Source organism: Eumetopias jubatus, unplaced genomic scaffold, assembly GCF_037043125.1.
Source record: "Eumetopias jubatus isolate StellerSeaLion01/CBP00866 unplaced genomic scaffold, mEumJub1_p1.0 scaffold_13, whole genome shotgun sequence".
Lineage (NCBI taxonomy): Eukaryota > Metazoa > Chordata > Mammalia > Carnivora > Otariidae > Eumetopias > Eumetopias jubatus.
In genome coordinates, this window is record NW_028274819.1 from 11,546,986 (window position 1) to 11,567,768 (window position 20,783).

Genomic DNA, 20,783 nt, shown 5'->3' on the forward strand with positions numbered 1-20,783 from the left:
TATATATATATATATTAAATCAGGGGCACCTACAGGTGCCTGGGTGGCTCAGTCAGTTCAATGGCTGACTCTTGGTTTTGGCTCAGGTCATTGATCCTGGGATCAATGGTGTTGGGCTCCTGTTTGAAGACTCTCTCTCCCCCTTTCACTCTGCACCTCCCCCAGCTCACGCTCTCTTTCTCTCTCTCAAATAAACAAATCTAAAAATAAAAATAAAAATCAGGGGTGCCTGGGTGGCTCAGTTAAGTGTCCCATTCTTGATTTTGGCTCAGGTCATGATCTCAGTGAGATTGAGCCCCTCAGCAAGCTCCATGCTGAGCACCAAGTCTGCTTGAGATTCTTTCCCCTCCTCCCTCTCCCTCCCGCTGTTCCTTATCTCTCTCTCTCTCTCTCTCTCTCAATCTCTATCTCTCTAATAAAAAAATAAATCTTTAAATAAAGCAATCCCAAAAGGAAGATGCCTTCAGGCAGAATTAAATTATTTTATCAATGTCTCCCTCATTCCTCCTGTGTTTCCTTCACGATGCTCTTAGCTTTCTCCCCTCCACCAGCAACCCTGCTTTATTGTTAAGGTTTGACCACTGCTTTTCTGGTACTGGTCCTCAACCCTCAGGGCCAACTCCACCCTATTCTTCATTAACTGGGTATGACAGATAACTAGACAGCAATGGATTCTATCCCCTTGGGTCTGTGTCTCATCCTAAAAGCTAAGTTAGAGACGGGGGACGTCCATGGTGCTGTTCACCTGGGGCAGCAGCTCTCAGGCCTGTTTGTAGACTCTACAGGCAAAACTGAGGGATAATGGCTTAGGGTGATAAATATGCAAAATGTTATAAGTGCCATTCCTGTCTATCATACACAGCATGACTTATCATCCAACCACAACACTGTGAAGAGTGAAAGTGAACACTGTTAATAATTACACTCAAAAACACAGATTAAAAACTGGTAGTATCCTGGGGCACCTGGGTGGCTCAGTTGTTAAGCGTCTGCCTTCGGCTTGGGTCATGATCCCGGGGTCCTGGGATTGAGCCCTGCATTGGGCTCCCTACTCAGTGGGAAGCCTGCTTCTCCCTCTCCCACTCCCCCTGCTTGTGTTCCCTCTCTCGCTATGTCTCTCTCTGTCAAATAAATAAATAAAATCTTAAAAAAAAAAAAACTGGTAGCATCCTGGAAAAAAACAGTACATATGGTTGGTTTTGTCCATCAGGAAAAATAAGGAAGCTCAAGCAAAAAATAACAGGAAGTACTGACCCTGCAATGGACCAGTGAAATTGAATCTCAAAATAACAAAGTTAGAATAGGTCCCTTTGAGATTGCTGACTCTCTCAATGATTCTAGCTCACTTTCAATAATAACCAGTCAACACCAATAAAGCACACATATTAGACCTAGTCTCCCAAACGTGGTATAAGGATATTCTAATGGGCACACTGACACAGAATCAAATAACATGCAATCACAGCATGAAAAAGTCATTTCCTTTGCAATTCTCATTTAATTCCTCCTGTTGGATCAAACACAAAATCTCACTTTACTCCACTGTGTTTCTAACACTTCCCTGTAGCACTGTGAGCCTCCATTCTTAACAGACAAACTCAGTTTCTCCTAACCACTGGTCCCATAGTAGAATATAGTAACATTGCTATCTGATAGGAATGCCTTTAATCTCAAAAACAGACATGGAGGGAAATGGAATAACATTCCCTTCACGTTCTACTGACGTTGCCTAGGGAATCCTAGCTCTGGCCACCCTTGCCTTATGCGAAGCTCTAAAGCTTAGCACTATGACAGACCTGAGATTGAGCCTCGGGGGATAAACGTCCCTCTGCTGCCGGAGCAGAGAATAATCGACACAAATAAACCTCTCAGATGTCCATTGAGAGTCCGGGTGCTTGGATACCAGAAAATGAGACACAGGAGAAAACAGACAAGTATATTAGTGTCAGTCAAGGGATGCCTGGGTGGCTCAGTCAGTTGAGCCTCTGACTCTTGATTTTGGCTCAGGTCATGCTCTGAGTCATGAGATCAAGGCCCATGTCAGGCTCTGTGCTCAGCATGGAGCCTGCCTGAGATTCTCTCTCTCTCTCTCTCTCTCTCTCTCTCTCTCTCTCGCCCTCTGCCCCTCCCCCTCCCCCTCTCCCCCCTCCCGGCGGTCTCTTAAAAAAAAATTAGTTCTCTCAAAAGTTAGCCAAAGACTGTCGAAATATATGAGTTAAGAAATGTATGGCCTGTGTGGTTCCTGTTGTGGAAGATATTTGCTAAGTGAGACAATTGTATCATAATCAGTCTTGCAGCAACCATGGCTATAAATGGCAATTTATAAGGAAATGTGTGTTTAAGGAGCAGGCACACCAAGGGGGTGTGGCTCATCCCAGGACGGTCACGAGCAGGCTCTGGAACCCAAGGTCAATGCCATGCTGGGATCCTAATCCTGTGTTAGAGTCTTACTGCTGCTGCAACAAATTACCACTGATTACTGGCTTAAGACAAACATATCATCGTACAGTTCTGGAGGTCAGGAGTCAGAAATGGATCTCACTGGGATAAAATCAAGGTGTTGAGAGGCTGCATTCCTTCTAGAGGTTCGAGGGGAGAATCCGTTTCCTTGCCTTTTCCAGCTTCTGGGAGAGGCCAGCATTCCTCCACCTTCAAAGCCAGCACTTGTATCATTCCGACCTCTGTTCCCATCACCACATCCCCTTCTCTGACTCACTCTCCTGCCTCCCTCTTCCACTTATAAGGACCTCTGATTACAGTGGGTCCACCGAGAAAATCCAAAATAATCTTCTATGTAAGAATCAGCTCATTAGCAACCTTAGTTCCCCCTTATCATGTGACCTAACATATTCACAGATTTCAGAGATTAGGATGTGGATAGGTGTGTGGGGTTGAGGGGAGGGCATAATTGTGCCTACCCCTCCTTCACATGGCATGTGAAGCCCTCAAACTGTCTTTCTGGCCTCATCTCCCACCATATACCACATATTAGTTAATAATACAAGTCACCCTAAAACTTAATGGCTTAAAACAACAAGATGTACTATCTCACGGTTTCTGTGGGTCAGGGTCTCTTAATGAGGCCACAATCAAGATGTCGACTGAGTAATATTCCATTGTATATATGGACATCTTCTTTATCCATTCATCTGTTGAAGGGCATCTAGGCTCTTTCCACAGTTTGGCTATTGCGGACATTGCTGCTATGAACATTGGGGTGCATATGGCCCTTCTTTTCACTACGTCTGTGTCTTTGGGGTAAATACCCAGGAGTGCAGTTGCTGGGTCATAGGGTAGCTCTATTTTTAAATTTCTGAGGAACTTCCACACTTTTCCAAAGTGGCTGTATCAACTTGCATTCCCACCAACAGTGTAAGAGGGTTCCCCTTTCTCCACAACCTCTCCAACATTTGTTGTTTCTTGCCTTGTATTACTCAGCCATCAGAAAGGATGAATACCCAACATGTGCATCAGCATGGATGGGACTGGAGGAGATTATGCTAAGTGAAATAAGTCAAGCAGAGAAAGTCAATTATCACATGCTTTCACTTATTTGTGGAACATAAAGAATAGCATGGAGGACATTAGGAGAAGGAAGGGAAAAATGAAGGGGGGGTGGAATCAGAGGGGAAGACGAACCATGAGAGACTATGGACTCCAGGAAACAAACTGAGTGTTTCAGAGGGGAGGGTTGTGGGGGGGATGGGTTGGCCTGGAGACGGGTATTAAGGAGGGCATGTATTGCACGGAGCACTGGGTGTTATACGAAAACAATGGATCGTGGATCACCACATCAAAAACTAATGATGTAGTGTGTGGTAAATAACATAACATAATAAAAAATTTTTTAAATAAAATTTAAAAAATGATAGTATCTGAAAGCCCTGGGTGTTTGAAACTGCTTTGTCCCCAGATAAGGAAAGAGAAATCAGATGAAACAATCTCTGAGCAGGGTGCCTGGGTGGTTCAGTTCCGTTAAGCATCCACCCTTGATCTCAGTTCAGGTCTTGATCTCAGGGTCATGAGTTGGAGCCCTGCACTGAGATCCATGCTGGGCATGGAGCCTATTTTAAAAACAAACAAACAAACATACAATTTCTGGGAAACTCGGGTCCATTGCTTGCCTGAAGCCAAACAACCTTAAAGAGCCTAGGCTGGGACCCAGGTCACAGCAACTTATTAATTGCATAAAGGCCAACTTCACCTGGCAGATCCTCACCTGAGAGCATAAAAGGACATACTTTGAAGCAAGTGCCTCGAACCATAAGTAAGACGGTGCCTTAGGAACTGCCTAACCTTCAATGAAGTGGTTGCTGATAAACAGCCAGGAGGTTGTCTGGGCAGGTGTACAAAAGCCCAGGAGGAAGGCCCATTTATGCTCCCTCACACACCAGCCACGCTCCTGACGTAATGACCCAGGATTGTGGTGAAGGACACTCTCTCATCATTGCCATCACTGCATATTCAGCCCCAATCATCTCCTACGACTGTGCCACCTAGAAGTCACCTCCACACACCTTGGAGGATTGATAGGAGGGAACTTAGATAAGCATATGGAAATTAGTTCTATCAGAGAAAGAGAGGTGAACATAAGTGGTTAGGAGTGGCCAGGAGTGGCAGGAGGGCAGACTGTTTTACAAAAAGAAGCATATATAAAGAAGGGTTTTAGAAACACCCCATTTTCAAAACGGGGATCTGTGCATGGGATCTGTAGACAAGACAAGAGAGAGTGGGATGACCTGGTTCACCCTCCACCTCCTGAACCTTCTCTGGGCTGTGGCTGGGACCAGCACCTGGACCCAAAGCTCATGCTGTGAGTATGGTGGTTCTTCCAGAGAGGTCAGGGAAGCAGCTCCCCCAGGGAAAGGGGGGAACCTCACACACGGAGGTCTGCTGAGGAGAAAGTGACTGAAAACAGCAATCACTGCATAAGTTCAAAGTAGATGAGTCAGGGTGGGTGCGTGCTTCATCTTTCCTGACCAAATAGCATAAGTTCTTGGAGAGGCAAGTCTATGCATTTTACCTTAAGAGAGACTGAAATACTGGCGCAGGAATGATGGCTGGTGGCACAAAGCGAGACGCTCAGAGCTGTTCTGACCAAGTGCCACTGCTGGGGGGATGTTGGTACTCGCTGAGGACAGGTCGTATCCCAAGTCTTCCATATTTTTCACGCAAGACTAAGAAAAAAAGAGGGCGCCTGGCTGGCTCAGTTGGAGGAACATGCAACTCTTGATCTCAGGGTTGTGAGTTTGAGCCCCATGTAGGGTGTAGAGATTACTTAAAAATAAAATCTTTTAAACAGGGGAGGCACCTGGGTGGCTCAGTCAGTTGAGCCTCCAACTCGTGATTTCAGCTCAGGTCATGATCTCAGGGTCGTGGGACTGAGCCCTGCGTCGGGTGCTGCTCTCAACAAGGAGTCGGCTTGTCCCCTTCCCTCTGCTCCTCTCCCTGCTGGCCCATGGGGTCAACACAGTCTCTCTCTCTCAAATAAATAAATAAAATCCTAAAAAACAAAAGAGAAATAACTTTCTATTTTGTAGGATTTATTTATTTGAAAGAGAGAGAGAGGTGGGGAGAGGCAGAGGGAGAGGGAGAGAGAGAATCCCAAGCAGACTCCACGCTGAGCACAGAGCTGGACACGGGACTCGATCCCAGGACCCTAAGATCAGGGCCCGAGCTGAAACCAAGAGTTGGACACTTAACCAACTATACCACCCAGGCACCCCCCCAAAAATTAACTTTAAAAAAAAGAGTGAGAAAAAACTACAAGGAAATCAGTGATTTCTAGGAATGTGCCAGAAATAATATGAAATGGCCATGAGCCATATTGCTTGGACTTCCTAAATGAGAAATCACTTTGATAAATATAAGGGTTATTTGAGAAGATGTTGGGTCTAATTGGCCTCAAAAGAAAAATCTGTGTTTTCTCCATCTCTCTTTAATAATCACCCACTCCCCCCCAAAAAATAATCACCCCCACAGAGGGTGTCCCCGAGAATACTAACGCTAACTAATCCCATCTTCTAACAGAGAGATCGGGAAACACGTTTCTGAGACGAAAGAGAGAGAGAGAGAGAGAGGATTAGGGGTTTAGTAAATGGCTTTTCTCTCCTCAGCTGTTCCCCCGGCACAGCAGCCCTTGGTTAATGGCATACAAGTGCTCATGGAAAGCTCTGTGACCAGCTCAGCCCACCCAAATCCCAGCATCCTGATTGCCATGAACCTGGCTGGAGCCTACAACGTGGAGGCCCAGAAGCTCCTGACTGACAAGCTCATGGCCAGTGACACAGCCGGTGAGAAGTCAGAGCCCCTCCACATGCTCCCTGATTCTCCAGCCCCAGAGCCCAACTCCACACCCCACCCCCAACTCCAATGCCACTTGCGATTGTACCTGAATCACCAAAGCATCTTTCCCTGTGTACCTGGAAAGAAAGGTGTGTGAAGTGAGAGCATTTGTAGAGTTGGGCAGGAGAGCAGAATTAGCTCTAGACCAGATGTAAAAAGAGCGGGCTTGCAGCTCTGGTTCCACCACTTATTAACTCTGTGACCTTGAACAGGCCGCAGATCTGGACCAACCTCACTTCTTTGTTTGCAAAATGCAGATGATTCTAATAACAAGGACACTAACAGTAATAGTAACGATGATAATAATAACCAAATCTCTGTTCTGCCTACCTGTACACAGGAGTTGCCTTGAGGATCAAGTTAGATAATAAGGTTAAAATTATTTTCAGGTATGAATTTGTATGGGTGCTCTTGCTGCTTCTCTCAATAGATAACAGGGATTCCTGATGAAGTTGTCAAGTCACACAGTGGTCACCAGATTAAACACTCCCTGAGCATTTTTCCATACTCTGTTCCTCAAGAAAAACCAGATAAAAAAACTATCTAGAGGCACCTGGCTGGCTCGGGGGCCGGGGGGTTAGGGGGAGACATGTGGCTCTTGATCTCCAGGTTGTGAGTTCGAGTCCCACATTGGGTGTAGCGATTACTTAAAAATAAAATCTTTTTAAGAAATTATCTAATCGCCTTATTAAAAAACCAAAATGATCTGGACAAGAAGCAGAGAGCTCAGCCCTGGCCCCTGGCACACTTTCCCCCTGAGAATACCTTTGTGACTGTTTTGTTCTCTCCTCCACAGACCTGACCATTGGTCAGCTTGCCCTTACCATCATGGCCCTCAACTCCTCCTGCCGAGACCCTGGGAATAAAGTATCAATTCTACAGAGACAAATGGAAACCTGGCCACCTTCAAGTAAGACCTCATCGGAAGGGAGGGGAGAGTGAGGCAAATGGTCCTTCCTGAGAATATTAAACCTAGAAAGAAAAAGATGGGTGAGTGGAAAGTGAGGGAAGAGACACAAGCTACTCAGGATCCCTCAGATAATCCCACAAAGAGATACTCACTTTGATTCCGAACCAGAGAAGGCCACTACCTGGGGCCACAGACTTACACCATCACCTGCAGACAGCTATCTCTTTCATTCTCCTGTCCTGCTAGGTAATATTCTTATTCTGAGAAATGTTCAAGTTAGCTTTTGCCAACGTGGAGTCTTTCTTTTTGGACAGGTTTTCTAGAAATTTCTACTTAAAAGATTTGACTTTTACCTTTTTCACAAACGTCCTCATTATGGTGAATGTTAATCTTACAGAGACCCTCTGTCTCCTTCCCAGGCTCCAGTGCTCCAGCTTCAACTTTCTATGGGCCCAGTCTGGCGGTCCTGGCACTGTGCCAGGAGAACCCAGAGACAGCCTTACCCATAGCAGCCCGCTTTGCCAAGTACCTGAGGTTCAGTTCCTCCCCCTTCAATGTGGGTGAGTTGGTTGCCACTTCCAAACACTGCCCTGAGCTGGGAACATCAAGGGCATTCAATGGGGGAGGGGGGCAGGAGGGGAAAGTGGGAGGGGGAGCTTTCCATGGAGGAGGAGCTGAGGATCATGAAAATGTCTGCAGATGGAAGGCACTTAAGAAATATTTGTTGGACGTGTGAATTACAGAATAAATGAAGGGGAGACAGTAAAACAAAGAACCCAGGACAATACTTGAAATGCCTGACAATGACAGAATCTCTACTGGGAATAATAAACAAGTCACCCAAGTCAGCGGTTATTCCCAGGCAAATTCTTAAATGATTAAATCAATGTCTAGACTCAGTCTTACCCTGAAACCTCTTCTTTTTAAAGAATCACTTATTTATTTTAGAGACAGAGAGCAGGGAGAGGGGCAGACGGAGAGGGAGAGGGAGAATCTCGAGCTGACTTCACACTGAACAAGGAGCCAGACACCGGGCTCCATCTCACGACCCTGAGATCATGACCTGAGCCGAAACCAAGAGTTGGATGCTTAACTGACTGCGCCACCCAGGCACCCCTGAACCCACTCTTTTTTACTACTGATGATTCCCCTCTCCGTTCCTCCCAATGTTTCTCCTTATAACATCCTGATATTCTCTTTCTAGTAAACAGATACTCTCTGAACCCTAAACCCACCATGCTCCTCCTCTTCAAGGGTACGCTGGAACCATGTTACTTCTTCATTCTGTAACCTTATGGCTGCTTGTGAAGGGAAGCTTTTTCCCCTACAGCACCATGTCCTTTTCTGTCCACCCTTCTGCAGATCATGATACCTGCTCTGAATAACACCCTCTCTCTCTGAGGACATTATCATGTGCCCTTCATTCATGGTCACCTTTTCTCTTTGCCACTCTCCAAGCAATAGCATTTCTCAGGTTTTCACCCTGTTATCCACACTGCCTATGCAACCTCTCTCCTTTCAGGCAAACTCTCTCATTTCAGGCTCTTTCAGACCAATAATCAAGTACTCTAGTACCCTCCCTATGGCTCAAGAGCAGACTGGCCTCTATTTTCCATCTGGGACCTCATGCATTGCCAAGGTGTCTGTCAGTTCAGGAGATCTGACTTCTTGGCCAACAATGGTTTCAACAACACTGTCATCCTTAATGAGGTTACACAAATTCAGGTGGAGATTACAGTAGGGAGGAGAAGATCAGAGAAGGAAGTTATCTGGCAAGTCTTTCATCTGTTCTGTCTTGTCCTGTCAGAGCTTGCTCATTCAGTCCACATACACTTTCCCATGCAAATAATGAAAATGACCCTGTGCTGGGTGCTTTGGGGGGTGCAAAGTTCCCACCATCCAGGAGCTCACAGAGCACGGTAACAATGAAACAGAGCAGAGAGTGCTGAGATTGCAAAACAGGTCCAAACAACACAGGCTAAAAAAGTTCAGAAAAGAGGAGCACCTGGGTGGCTCACTCAGTTAAGCATCTGACTCTTTATCTCAGCTTGGGTCTTGATCTCAGGGTCGTGAGTTTAAGCCCCACACTGGGCTCCATGCTGGGCATGGAGCCTACATCAAAAAAAGGTTCAGAAAAGAAACTGCACCTGTGGCACTGGTCAGACCAAAGAAGGTTTCACTGAGAGGTGGTGATGGCTGGGCCTTCAAGAACTAGTGACATTTTTAAAAGATAAACAGAGACCAAAAAATGAGATTGAATAAAGTGCCAGTTTACATTAATTAAAAGCATGAGCTGTGGAGTCATATAGATCTGGGTTCAGGTCCTGGCACTGCTACTTACCAGCTGTGAGGCCTTGGGCCATTACTTGGCCTCTATGAGCCTCCACTTCTTTATCCCTTCAAAGGAATTAATTATAGGTCCTATTTCACAGTCCTGAAGAATAAAGGAGATAAAGTAGCTGGAACACAATAAGCACACAGTAAATGTTAGTTGTTCATATTGTTGTGGTGATGGTTGTCTTACCCACCCCCCCTCCAACCGTGCTTCACAGACACAGGAGCAATGGCGACTTTAGCTCTGACCTGTATGTACAACAGGATCCCAGAAAGTTCAGAGGAAGGTTACAGAATTCTGTTCAGTCAGGTACTAGAGGAAGCCATGAAGAATATCAGCATGAGGATCAAAGACAATGGCATCATTGGAAACATCTACAGTACTGGCCTTGCCATGCAGGTAAACACATTACCCATGCTCTTTGTTGGATCCATGCCAATATGATAAGACCAGATTGTAGGATCAAGAGACCAGGCTTCTTCTAATATCTTTGAGAAAGATCAGCTAGTATGACCTGAAGTAGGTTCCTTGTAGTGTTTGTCTCAGTTTCTCTACTGGTAAAATGCAGGTGTGAATTCCTCCCTATCCCATAGGTGAAGTGTGAAAATAAAACTACATGAATTATTTTCTCTTTCTTGGAAAAAATCATAAATCCCAGAAACATATCAGGTTATTACTGATAATGATCAGTTTGTTCGTAATAAGTATAGATTGATGAAAATTTGATGTATAAAAATAAGGATATTAAAATAGGTCCTCAAAAAAATGGAATTTTCTGATTCCATCTTGCCAGTCACGTGTTCTCTTTTCAGCCCTTTATCTTGATCCAGAAAATGTCGGTTGTGTTCAAACTGATTAATGAAAACAACTTAAAGCTGACTTGTCAAGCTCTTTTACACTCTCGATCTCATTTCAACCTCACACAGTGCTCTAAATGGCAAAACCACGTGTCTCTGGTACCCTGTCCATACTCAATCCTATGTTTCCCTAGTACTGATACCCAGGCTCAGATTCCATAAGATGCTGCTTGATATATCTCCAAATGCAACCCCCACCCCATTGATTAGGGCTGATTAGGGCAGCATCCTCCCTTGGAGGACATACTAATGATAGTGGGGAGAGATAACCAACTAGAATTGGAAATTAAAGGGTCATCTGTGGCCAAATCCTCTAGTCCAAACTGAGAAGTTTGTGCTCCAATGTCTCGAAATGCCTAATGTAATTCACAGAAAAACTACATTATGACCCTTTCAACTCAGAAAGCCCAGGAAAGAGAGAACCATGGCCAGCCCCAAACCTAATATACCTCTGGACTAGTGGTAGAAAGAAATCCTTCTGGGGAGAGGAGCAGAGACTGGCCCTGACGTCCCACACATTAGAAATTAGCAAAGGACATAAACAGACTAGAAATTAGTTTATGTTAAACATAAAAGTAAATACAAAATCCCCACTCCAATGTGCCGTGTATTGGAGCAACTAATGAGAACAATGTCAGCTTCCATGTCATGTCAAGGTGAATGAAGTTTTGCCATGGGGAAAAAAAAAAGACTTACCATGGCTGAATCATCTAAGAACAATCCTGGGGCTCAGGTCTAGAAAGCCTTGTGGAATATCAGGAACAGTCTGGAAGGGATATAAGGTGGGTTTTATCTATGACTCACTTAAAATAAACTTGCTTCTCCTTAATGCCAGACGGGGAAATGTTTGCTTTTGCTAGTTTGGTTTGTGAATTCTGTTTGGGATTTTATCACCACAGGGTACACTCTGATAAGCTGTACCTAAGAACTAAAGCTTTATTTATGGAAAGGCAAGACTTCATCCTTACCCTGATATCACAGGTCATATGGATTTCTAATCAGTTAGGATACATAACCTCTCCCTACTCAAGTTATGGCACATATCTAGAGTTTACCCAAACAGCCTGAAGTCTGAAATCACCAGATATCCAATACACAACTTTTTTTCTAATTTAAAATGTTCTGGTGTGGAGAAGCAAAGGGCTCTCAAGATGTCACGACTTGAGTTGGAATCCCAGATCTGCCACTACTATCGGCAAATATTGAATTTCTCTGAATTTCACTTTCCCCATAAAAACAAGGTTGTAAGTAAAGGTTGTTTTTTTTTTAAAGATTTTATTTATTTATTCATGAAAGACAGAGAGAGAGAGAGAGAGAGAGAGGCAGAGGGAGAAGCAGGCTCCCAAGGAGCAGGGAGCCCGACGTGGGACTCGATCCCAGGACCCTGGGATCATGACCTGAGCCGAAGGCAGACGCTTAACCATCTGACCCACCCAGGCGCCTGTTTTGTTTTTTTTGTTTTTTTTTAATCACAAGCACAGTGTGGTGCTCAGTAATTGTTCATGGTCTCTCCCAGCAGAAGAGTGATATTAAGCTTCCTTTTCAGCCTTTATTCACCCTCTTCCAGGATGTCAGTGCCCTTCAAATGGCCTGGGCCACCTACATGGCTTCCCTAGGCACTCAGGAAGCACTTCCTCTGCTGCAGAATTTCTTCTCTTCTTTCTATCAATATTCCAAAGCCTTCAAAATTCCTCTTAACTTGGGGCTTTAACTTGGAAAAGGATGTGATAAACATCTTCATGCAAAGTTATTAATGACTTCTCACAGGGTAATGTGTTATTCCTCTCTAGAGTGTTGGCATCGGTAACGTTTTATCCCAAGGGGATACATCTTGCTTTGGGGATCTGAGAGGTGAATATGGCAAGTGAACAAGATCTGGCTGCTGAGGAGTACCTACCTAATGCCCCTTAAGCCAAACTACCCTGTAAAGTGACCTCTGGCAAGAGCCAGGGTCCACGGTTGTCAAAGCCAACAGTGATGGTCATGCCTGTCAAAACTGGTCGTTCATCAACTGCCTTCGGCTCACAGAGCCATTTCTGACTCGACTCTCTCTTCTCTCATTTCCTATTCTGAGCTTCAGGTGAATCAGTCACCAGCAATCTCAAACCACTGACATACTCTGAGGGTCATGGTCAGCACACCACTAAGAGGGAGGGAGGTGGTGATGATAGCTTATTTATCACACGTTACAAAATGCTTTTGCTTACTGTCCCACATCTGAACTTCAAATGAACTCACAAAGGTAGGCATAAATTATGATCTCTATTTTACTCATGCGATATAAATCTCAGCAAAGTAGAATGACTTGCGTGGTGCATTAATCAAGAATCATTTTGCAAATAACATAAAACCCAAATAATTTTGGCTTAAGAAAAAAATGGGGATTTACTATTTCACGTTATAAACTAGAAGGTCCAGGGCTAGATTAAATGGTTTGAGGATTAAGCAGAATAAAGGACTCAAATTGTGCTCTCAGGCGCCATTCTTTTTTCATCACTCAGCCCCAGTTTTCCTCACTGTCTCCTACTGCATGGCTTCTTCGAAGTGACTGAGGAAGATGGTCCCAGCCCAGTGCTTACTTACGTGGTCCTAGCTGAATACCCCCAGCAGGAGAGAAAGACATGCTTCTCTCTCTGAATGTTTGTATGTCAGGGAAGGACACTGGCTAGTGTGTGTGCCCACTAATCACTGTCACCAAAAGGATGGCACTCTATGATTAGCCCAGCACAGGCCATGAGTCCACCCCTGTGGCCAGGGTTGTGGATCCTCTGGCTGACAGTCCTGACATGATCACAAAGAATGGGAGGAGTCCACCAAACGGTGTTCAGGACAACATAAAACAAAAGAGCACTACGATGGTAAGACGGCCAGATGACCCAGACTAACGCTGCCCCTGGAGCTTGCTTTGTGGGCCTCACCTTCGTTCTACATCCAAGAACTGTTTTATATACACATGCCGTAAATATAACAGCCCTAATAGTGTTCCCCAAATCTGATTGGTGCACATATATTTGTTGTGTGACTGCTCTGTGACAGACCTTGAGCTAAGAGGTGGGGATGCAGCAGTGAACAAGAAAGACAATGTCCCGAGCCTTGGGCAGCTCAGTTTTGGATTCTGTTTGATCCCCAAGATTAGTGATCAAGTCTCTTATAAAGTTTATAGAGGCCAACTCTCAGCTATGCCTAATCAATCTCTCAGTCTCTCTCCCTCTCTCTCTCCTGTCCCAGGCTCTCTCTGTGACACCTAAGCAACCTAACAAGGAGTGGAACTGCCAGAAGACCATGGACACAATACTTAAGGAGACTGAGCAGGGGAAATTCCACAATCCCATGGCCATTGCCCAAATCCTCCCTTCCCTGAAAGGCAAGACATACCTGGACGTGCCCCATGTGTCTTGCAGCCCTGGTAAGAACTCTTTAATAGCTGCCTTTCCTTATGTCATAAAGTAGCAATTTATGCCACTAATAATATGTAGATCAATTTTAAGTGGCATAGAGGCTTGTTATGTAGGCAAAGCCACATCTGCTATCCATCCCCAAGTGTTGTGTGCTAATACACAGCCATACCAGCCTGCCCTCAAAATTCAGCCCCCATGTCTACGTCATTCAGTACACATTAAGTGAGCACCTACTATATGAATAGCATTCGGTGAGATGCTGGTGAAGAGGGGAGGTCCATGCTCCTAACAATCAGATGATATATAATTTCCTTAATTCACTTGACAAATACACCAAAAATTATGCAGTATCTTATGATATCTGCTCTTTACAAGGTCAGGAAACAGATATGTCGACAAAAACTACAATGTTTGGAAGAATGAAATAAGTACTAAATAGACATAGAAGCACATGTAGAGCGTAACAAAGAAAGTGTGACCACTGACCTGGTCTGAGAGACTTATGAGAAGAACAGAGTTGCATTTAAAACCAGACTTGGAGATCTAAATATGAAGCCTTGGTGCTCCTGGCACACCAAAGGAATGGGTTGGAAACCAGGCACATTACCTTTTTATTTTAAATATCTCTATTTTAGCCAATTAAAAATATAATACAGGGATACTTAAAATTCAAATGTTGTAGAAATATGCAGGAAGAAAGTGGGAGTCCTGCATAAAAATTTTATCACTCCAGAGATAACGAGTCTTTGCAAAGATACCTCTTCTTTCTAGTCAAATACTAGTATAAAGTACTGTTTGGCTTATGCTGTATGGACTTGCCTAGATAAGCAGAGATTGCTAAGCTCTTTGCCCATCTCGGTACACAGTCTATAGAGACTGCAGTCAAGCAGCCTGATCCCAATTACACCAAACACAGCTACATTCACCCAACTCCTTAGGCTGCTTCCCAGTGATTTTCCAACCTTGACAAGGTGGCCATGGAGTCTTTTCTAGGATTCTACACTATAGTTACCCAGGTGTTTTGTTAAATGGTCTGAAACTTACTACCTTTGCTTACTACCTTTGTTGCCAAAAAAGCCCATGACTCCACAGAACTCAATCATGTAAAATACATGACTTAGGGCTAACCATCCTCCCTTCTGGTTATAAATTCTTTTAACAAAATTGATGTTCACTATAAAACCGGCTGTCAGCTCTTCAGCTACGAACAATTCTCTAGAATGGAACTGAGAGCTTCATAGATCACACCAGTTCCTCAGAACAACCCACAAAGGACACAAAATCATTGCCATTTCTTGAAATGTTTTTTTAGGATGAGTGGCCAGTAACAGAGATCTTTGCACCTGTAATAGAAACCCCATAATCTTCAACAAATGTGGCCTCTTCACTCTTCACAGGTGATGAAGTGCAACCAACTCTCCCCACTCAACCCAGCCCTGTTCCCACCACAGCCTCCAACATCACCGTCATATACACCATAAATAACCAGCTGAGGGGGGTGGATCTGTGCTTCAATGTGACCATCGACGTTAGTGTGAAACGTGGATCAGTGCTACTTGTTGTCCTAGAGGAAGCACAGCGCAGAAATTCCATGTTCAAGTGAGTGCTGCAAGCAGCGTTCACCATTCTCCCCAGACCCCACCCGAGTTCCCATTCTCTCCCTCCTTCTTTCATTTTCTTACTTTCTTTTTCCTTCTGATAATTTAACAGATCTTCATTTCATCACCCCTTGAGAAGCCTGCAATCTTGTAACTAGCATGCTCTCAGGAAAAATTCAGTCACACAAGTCAACATATATGATGGAGTTTTACAAACAGGAATTCAAAGGGGGAGAGTCCACTGTGGGTTAGAGTAGTCCAGGAAGGTTTGTGGCTTTGGACCCCATTTGAGGAATAAGTACTGTAAGGAAGATAGGGGAAGATGGTATTCTAGGAAGAGGGAATGGCTAGAATTAAGCATTCGAGACAGGAATAAGCAAGGTCAGTGAGTAGGCCAGCTTGACTAGAGAAGAGAATAGGGATACAGGACTGAATCAAGTGAGGAACGTCTGGAAGGACAGGCTGGGTGATATTGGAAAAAGTCTGAAAAACCAGGCTAATGAGATCGGACTTCCTATTAGAGAAAGCATTGCAAGTTTTTAAGTAAGAAAAGTCATGTTGTAAAACGTTAACTGGTTCAAGAATGGGAGACAAGGAGGAGAACTGGGGCTTGCCTGTGGTAATGAATCTGTGAGGTGATGAAGACTCCATCTAAGATAAACAGACTCACACCAAGGAAGATGCCACTCAGCTCTGTGAGCACTGGAAGGGGGGTGGGGCGCAGAAAGAGAAGCTTCCAAACTTTTGATAGGAGTGTCAGGAGGAAAGAATGTCTTTCAGAGAAAAAGACTTAATTCCTTCAGACATGTCTAACTGTGGGTGTTCAAAGCAGAAGCATTAGGGAGCTTTTGGAGGTTTAGAGGAAGACCTAGAAAAAGAGGTCAGGGTAGACAAAAGAGGCTGGGCCGTCATCTGACAGAGGTTATGACCGAAGTTGGGGAACCGTGCAGAGGTAGCAGACAAGCTCCCAACAAAGCCACGAGTCCAAGGCACCTGGCTGGCTCAGTCAGCAGAGAATGGGATTCCTGATTCAGGATTGTGGCTTCAAGCCCCATGTTGGGCATGAAGCCCACTTTAAAAACAAACAAACAAACCATTATCTATATGCCCACTTCACAGATAGCACCATATAGGCCCAAAGAGGCTAAGTAACATTCCTAAGATCACATGACGTGTAACTAATAGAGTTAAGATCAGAACCCAGACTTGACTGTGAAGCTCATGTTCCTTCCATTGTCCTGTCAGCAAAAGGCAGAATAGAGAAGGAAATCCCAAGAAATAAAATTAAACCTTGGGATGTCTTCATAGTTTGCAAGGAGAGGAAGCAGTAGAGAAATATGGAGAAGACTAAGCTCACAGGAGGAGCAGAGGAAAAATGCCAGGTCCTGGAAAGGAAAAGAAGACAGACATTCAGAGGAACGATGACATGACCCAAATTCTGCAGAGAGATGCCAGAGAGAAAGACTGACCAAGCCCAAGGAAGTGACAACTGAGTGGTATGAGGAATCTATTCCACAGGATTAGGTACAACACATTATACCTGCTGTTCACAGCCCAGCTCCATAATTTCCCCTACTTCCATAGACAGGTCAGGATAAAAGTTGCATTTCAAGAGTACTTAGTTTTCAAATACCCTCTGAATATACCTTACTACTTCTCTGAGCTTACCTTTAATTTTGCCTGATTTTTCTTTTTCTGACTGTGAATGTCATAAATACATATACTAGACAGTTGGGGGGTGATGCATAAAGAACAAAACAAAGCACCTCTGAAACTAGTAATACACTATATGTTAATTAATTGAATTTAAATAAATTTTTTTAAAAAGGAACAAAACAAAGCATCTACAGTGTGTCCACAATATAATCGCTGTTGACATTTCTTTATAATTTTGTAGGTTTTCTTCTTTGCATCTTATAGATAGTTGTGATCCCTCACATGGATGGGAGAGTTATTTCGTGTAAAATTTGTGTCCCACATTTTCACTTAACAATTATTGCATGAGCAGTTTAAATGTCACTTAAAATTATTGAAAAATACAATTTCATCACTGCAAAAAAAAAAAGTCAATCTTGGATACTCATCCCATCAGTCATGTTAAGTATTCACCCATTGTTGGGCATTTACATTATTTTAAATTTGCTTATTGATAGGTTTTTTTTTTAAAAAAACCCATTCATTTTAATTTCATTTACTTGCAAGTGAAGTAATTTCATATCCATTAGTCATTTGCAATTTCTCTTTTGAGCGTGGTTTTATCTGATCTCTTAAGCACTTAGAATGTCTCTGTCCCTTCACCTTAACTCCTTATTGCCTGACCTAAATGAGGTTAATCACATATGATTTTATTCTTACAGATTTGAAACCACGATGACATCATGGGGCCTTGTCATCTCCTCCATCAACAATATTGCTGAAAGTGTTCATGAGCGGACATACTGGCAATTCCTTAGTGGCAAAACACCTTTGAATGAAGGTGAGAGAAGGAGAAAGGAATTTGGGACTTTCTTCCATAGTCTGCGGGCTACTTTCTTTCATTTCCTTATTTAATTAATTCCTTCATTTAATCAAATAACTGTGAGATTGTATGTATATGATACTTGTGTATATAGTGATGACACATACATGTACATACACATATATACAGTGACTCGATTGAATGGTAGATGATGGGTAGATGGATGGATGATAATAGAACAGGTGGCTGGCTTTCTAAAATAGCTTTTTCGAAAATCAAGAATCCTGACTCCACTCTGAGCCAACGGGGACACATCCAGTGATCAAGAAAAGTGGCTTGACCTACTTAAAGCAATAAGAGCTGAAAAAGAAAAAAACAGGTAACGTGAGAGACAAAAACATTTTTTTTAAAAAGGTAGAAAAAGTAGTATGTGATCTAAGAAGATGGCCTGGCCACCTTAGGGTTTAAAAATTAAACATCAATGTATAAAACAAAAGCACAGTGACTTCCTAGCCAGTGGGAAACAAATATGGGGGTGGGAAACATAGCTCTTCGTGCAGCGATATCATACGTCACATGTCAACTCTGTAGGTATCGGTAATTCTCTTTTTTACAGAAAAAGAAACTAAGTCTTGGAGGCGTTAAAGGGACTTGTGCAAGTCCTGCACCTAGCACGGGATCAAGCGATCATTGAGCCCACACTTCCAAACTGTAGCATGACTGTCCTTCCCCCACCGCTTCACTCAACATTCATTCTTCTTCTTGCTCTAATGCTTTTTAAAAGTCTCCAAAGAGAAGAATGTCTATGCATGTTTGTGTGGGGAAAGAGGCAAGAATAAAACTCAGACTTCAGCAAAACCTTAACATTCTTTAAAATTTTGCACAAATACTAAAATATCCTCCAAGTTAAAGAGCACTGTGTGTGGTTTTGTCTAAGGATGATGTTCCCTAGGTAAGAGGATGTTAATCGGCACAATGCAGAGATGTGAAGCCCTGCAAAGTCACAGCAGAACTGGGGCTGTGGCTTTATAAGATGCTTCATTATCCAAGATTTCGATGGGAGAGATGTTTTCTTAGAGTCTGTCGGGTACTTAACAAAATCTGGCCAGTCAGAATTTGTTGAATTGCAGCAATGCATTTAATAAAGATCTTGAGGTTACATAAGGGTTAGAAGAGAAGGGCTAGAAGCCCCTTCTCTTACTTACTAGCTGCATTAAGCAAGGAATGAGTCTTCTCAGAACCAGTTTCCAGAGCCATAAAATACAAATAGTAATAACCATTTCTTGGGTCAGTGTGAAAATTAGAAATAACATGTTTAAAATGAGTAAGTTCAATGTCTTCTGCATTCACAAATGCTCAATATTAGTATTATTAGTTCTCCTACCACCTGCATCTCAAGAATTGCCCGGGAACCTAAATCAGGCTTATTCTCATGTCTGCCAATTACCCTTCTTCTCTGGGGAAAGAATGGTAAACAGGCCTCTGACATCCAAAACATCTGGGCGTGGAATTATCTTTCCGATGCCCGGTGACTTGAAAGCTAATCATCAATACTGCCATCATCTAACTTCTCTGCCCTGAAACATAAGAATTCTCAACACAATGCCCTTCCCTATTTTTTGCAAAATCTTCAAAAGTGAACATGAGTTCCTACCTTGAATACTCTAAGTTCGACTTAACTAAGTCGTTTTATTGCACAATAACTATGTGCCAGGGACTATATTAGGCATCTGGCAGTCCTTATTCCTAATCCTGAAAGTGTCTCTTCAGGGTAGATATTAGTACAATTTAAGGCATGAGGAAAAGGAGGCTCTCACAATTTAAGGGGCTTGTCCAAAGAGATGCTCCACATGGCAGCTCTAAGCCTAGAAACAAGGACTCCCTAAATCTCAATCTCATGCTCCTCCATACTAATCAAGCTGCCCATTTCACTCGGGGATGATTTTACTCCTCTAACTATGGGCTGGTCCTTTGGGAGGTAGGGGTGGTTACGCACACCATGGCCTCCTCATGTTCTTCTCTGCTTGTTTCCAGGAGTTGCCGACTACAAACCCTTCAACCATGAGCACATCACGGCCAATTTCACACAGTACTAAGGACAAGGTGGGTTCAGGTTCTCTCAAACACCTCCAAAGGACGGTGGAATTTTTGTTCACTTTATTTCAAATCTATGCAAAAAAAGTGGGTATCTACAATGCTACCATACTCCTGGTAAAAACAAGGAAACCACTATGTAGAATAAATGATTCAAACTTCCCTGGAGTCTTAACATCTGTGACCCATGAAAAAAGGTCCAGCTTCTCAAGACAATGACTGCCAGTCATTGTTTAAACCTAGGATGAGGGGAGAAGAGAGAGCCCAGGTGATATGTTTGGAGTTCATTCTGATCTTCTCGATTAATTAAACAACAGATGCCTTTATGTCTACAAATGAAGTGATATATTTTAAAAACTCCTATAAAAAAACTCCTATTTTTGTTTCTTATACCAAGTACTACTTTTCAAATCACTTAATGAAATGACCAGAATTTTTCATATGAGACTCCCAGATGGTTTAGAACAAGGTAAATGATGTTAATACTCTCTCCTTCCATTTCTCATATTTATTCTGGGTAAAATTAAGTTTAAAATGTATATTTTTATATAATTTATATATATACACACATTTAATATATAAATATAACTCATAATTAGTATATAATATAAAATTTAATGGATTTTTATATGTTAAATATAAATATAGACCTAAAACCCCACACCCACACATTAAATAGAAATATAGATCTATAACCACACCCCAAATATATATATATATTTGAAAGAAAAATTAAGTTTTCAAAGACAATCATAAATCTAATCTCTGTTGGTAGGAGTCAACACTGG

At 43.0% G+C, this 20,783-nt stretch overlaps 1 protein-coding gene across 1 annotated transcript; it reads left to right on the forward strand.

Annotated features, from left to right (window-relative positions):
• The first annotated feature begins 4,734 nt into the window (after positions 1 to 4,734).
• On the forward strand, positions 4,735 to 19,997 carry CBLIF (cobalamin binding intrinsic factor). The gene is made up of 9 exons (XM_028117836.1): positions 4,735 to 4,813; positions 6,117 to 6,293; positions 7,142 to 7,255; positions 7,675 to 7,815; positions 9,808 to 9,989; positions 13,676 to 13,853; positions 15,243 to 15,444; positions 17,801 to 17,919; positions 19,936 to 19,997. The coding sequence occupies exons 1-9, from the start codon at positions 4,735 to 4,737 to the stop codon at positions 19,995 to 19,997; spliced, it is 1,254 nt and encodes a 417-aa protein (XP_027973637.1).
• The last annotated feature ends 786 nt before the right edge of the window (positions 19,998 to 20,783 follow it).

What these genes read in the sequence shown, in the direction of transcription:
- CBLIF (XM_028117836.1), top strand. Translation starts at nt 4,735, where the DNA reads ATGACCTGGTTCACCCTCCACCTCCTGAACCTTCTCTGGGCTGTGGCT. An exon ending in GTACTGGCCTTGCCATGCAG is followed by an intron (nt 9,990 to 13,675) that starts GTAAACACATTA and finishes CTCCTGTCCCAG; the next exon opens with GCTCTCTCTGTGACACCTAA. An exon ending in CGCAGAAATTCCATGTTCAA is followed by an intron (nt 15,445 to 17,800) that starts GTGAGTGCTGCA and finishes TTATTCTTACAG; the next exon opens with ATTTGAAACCACGATGACAT.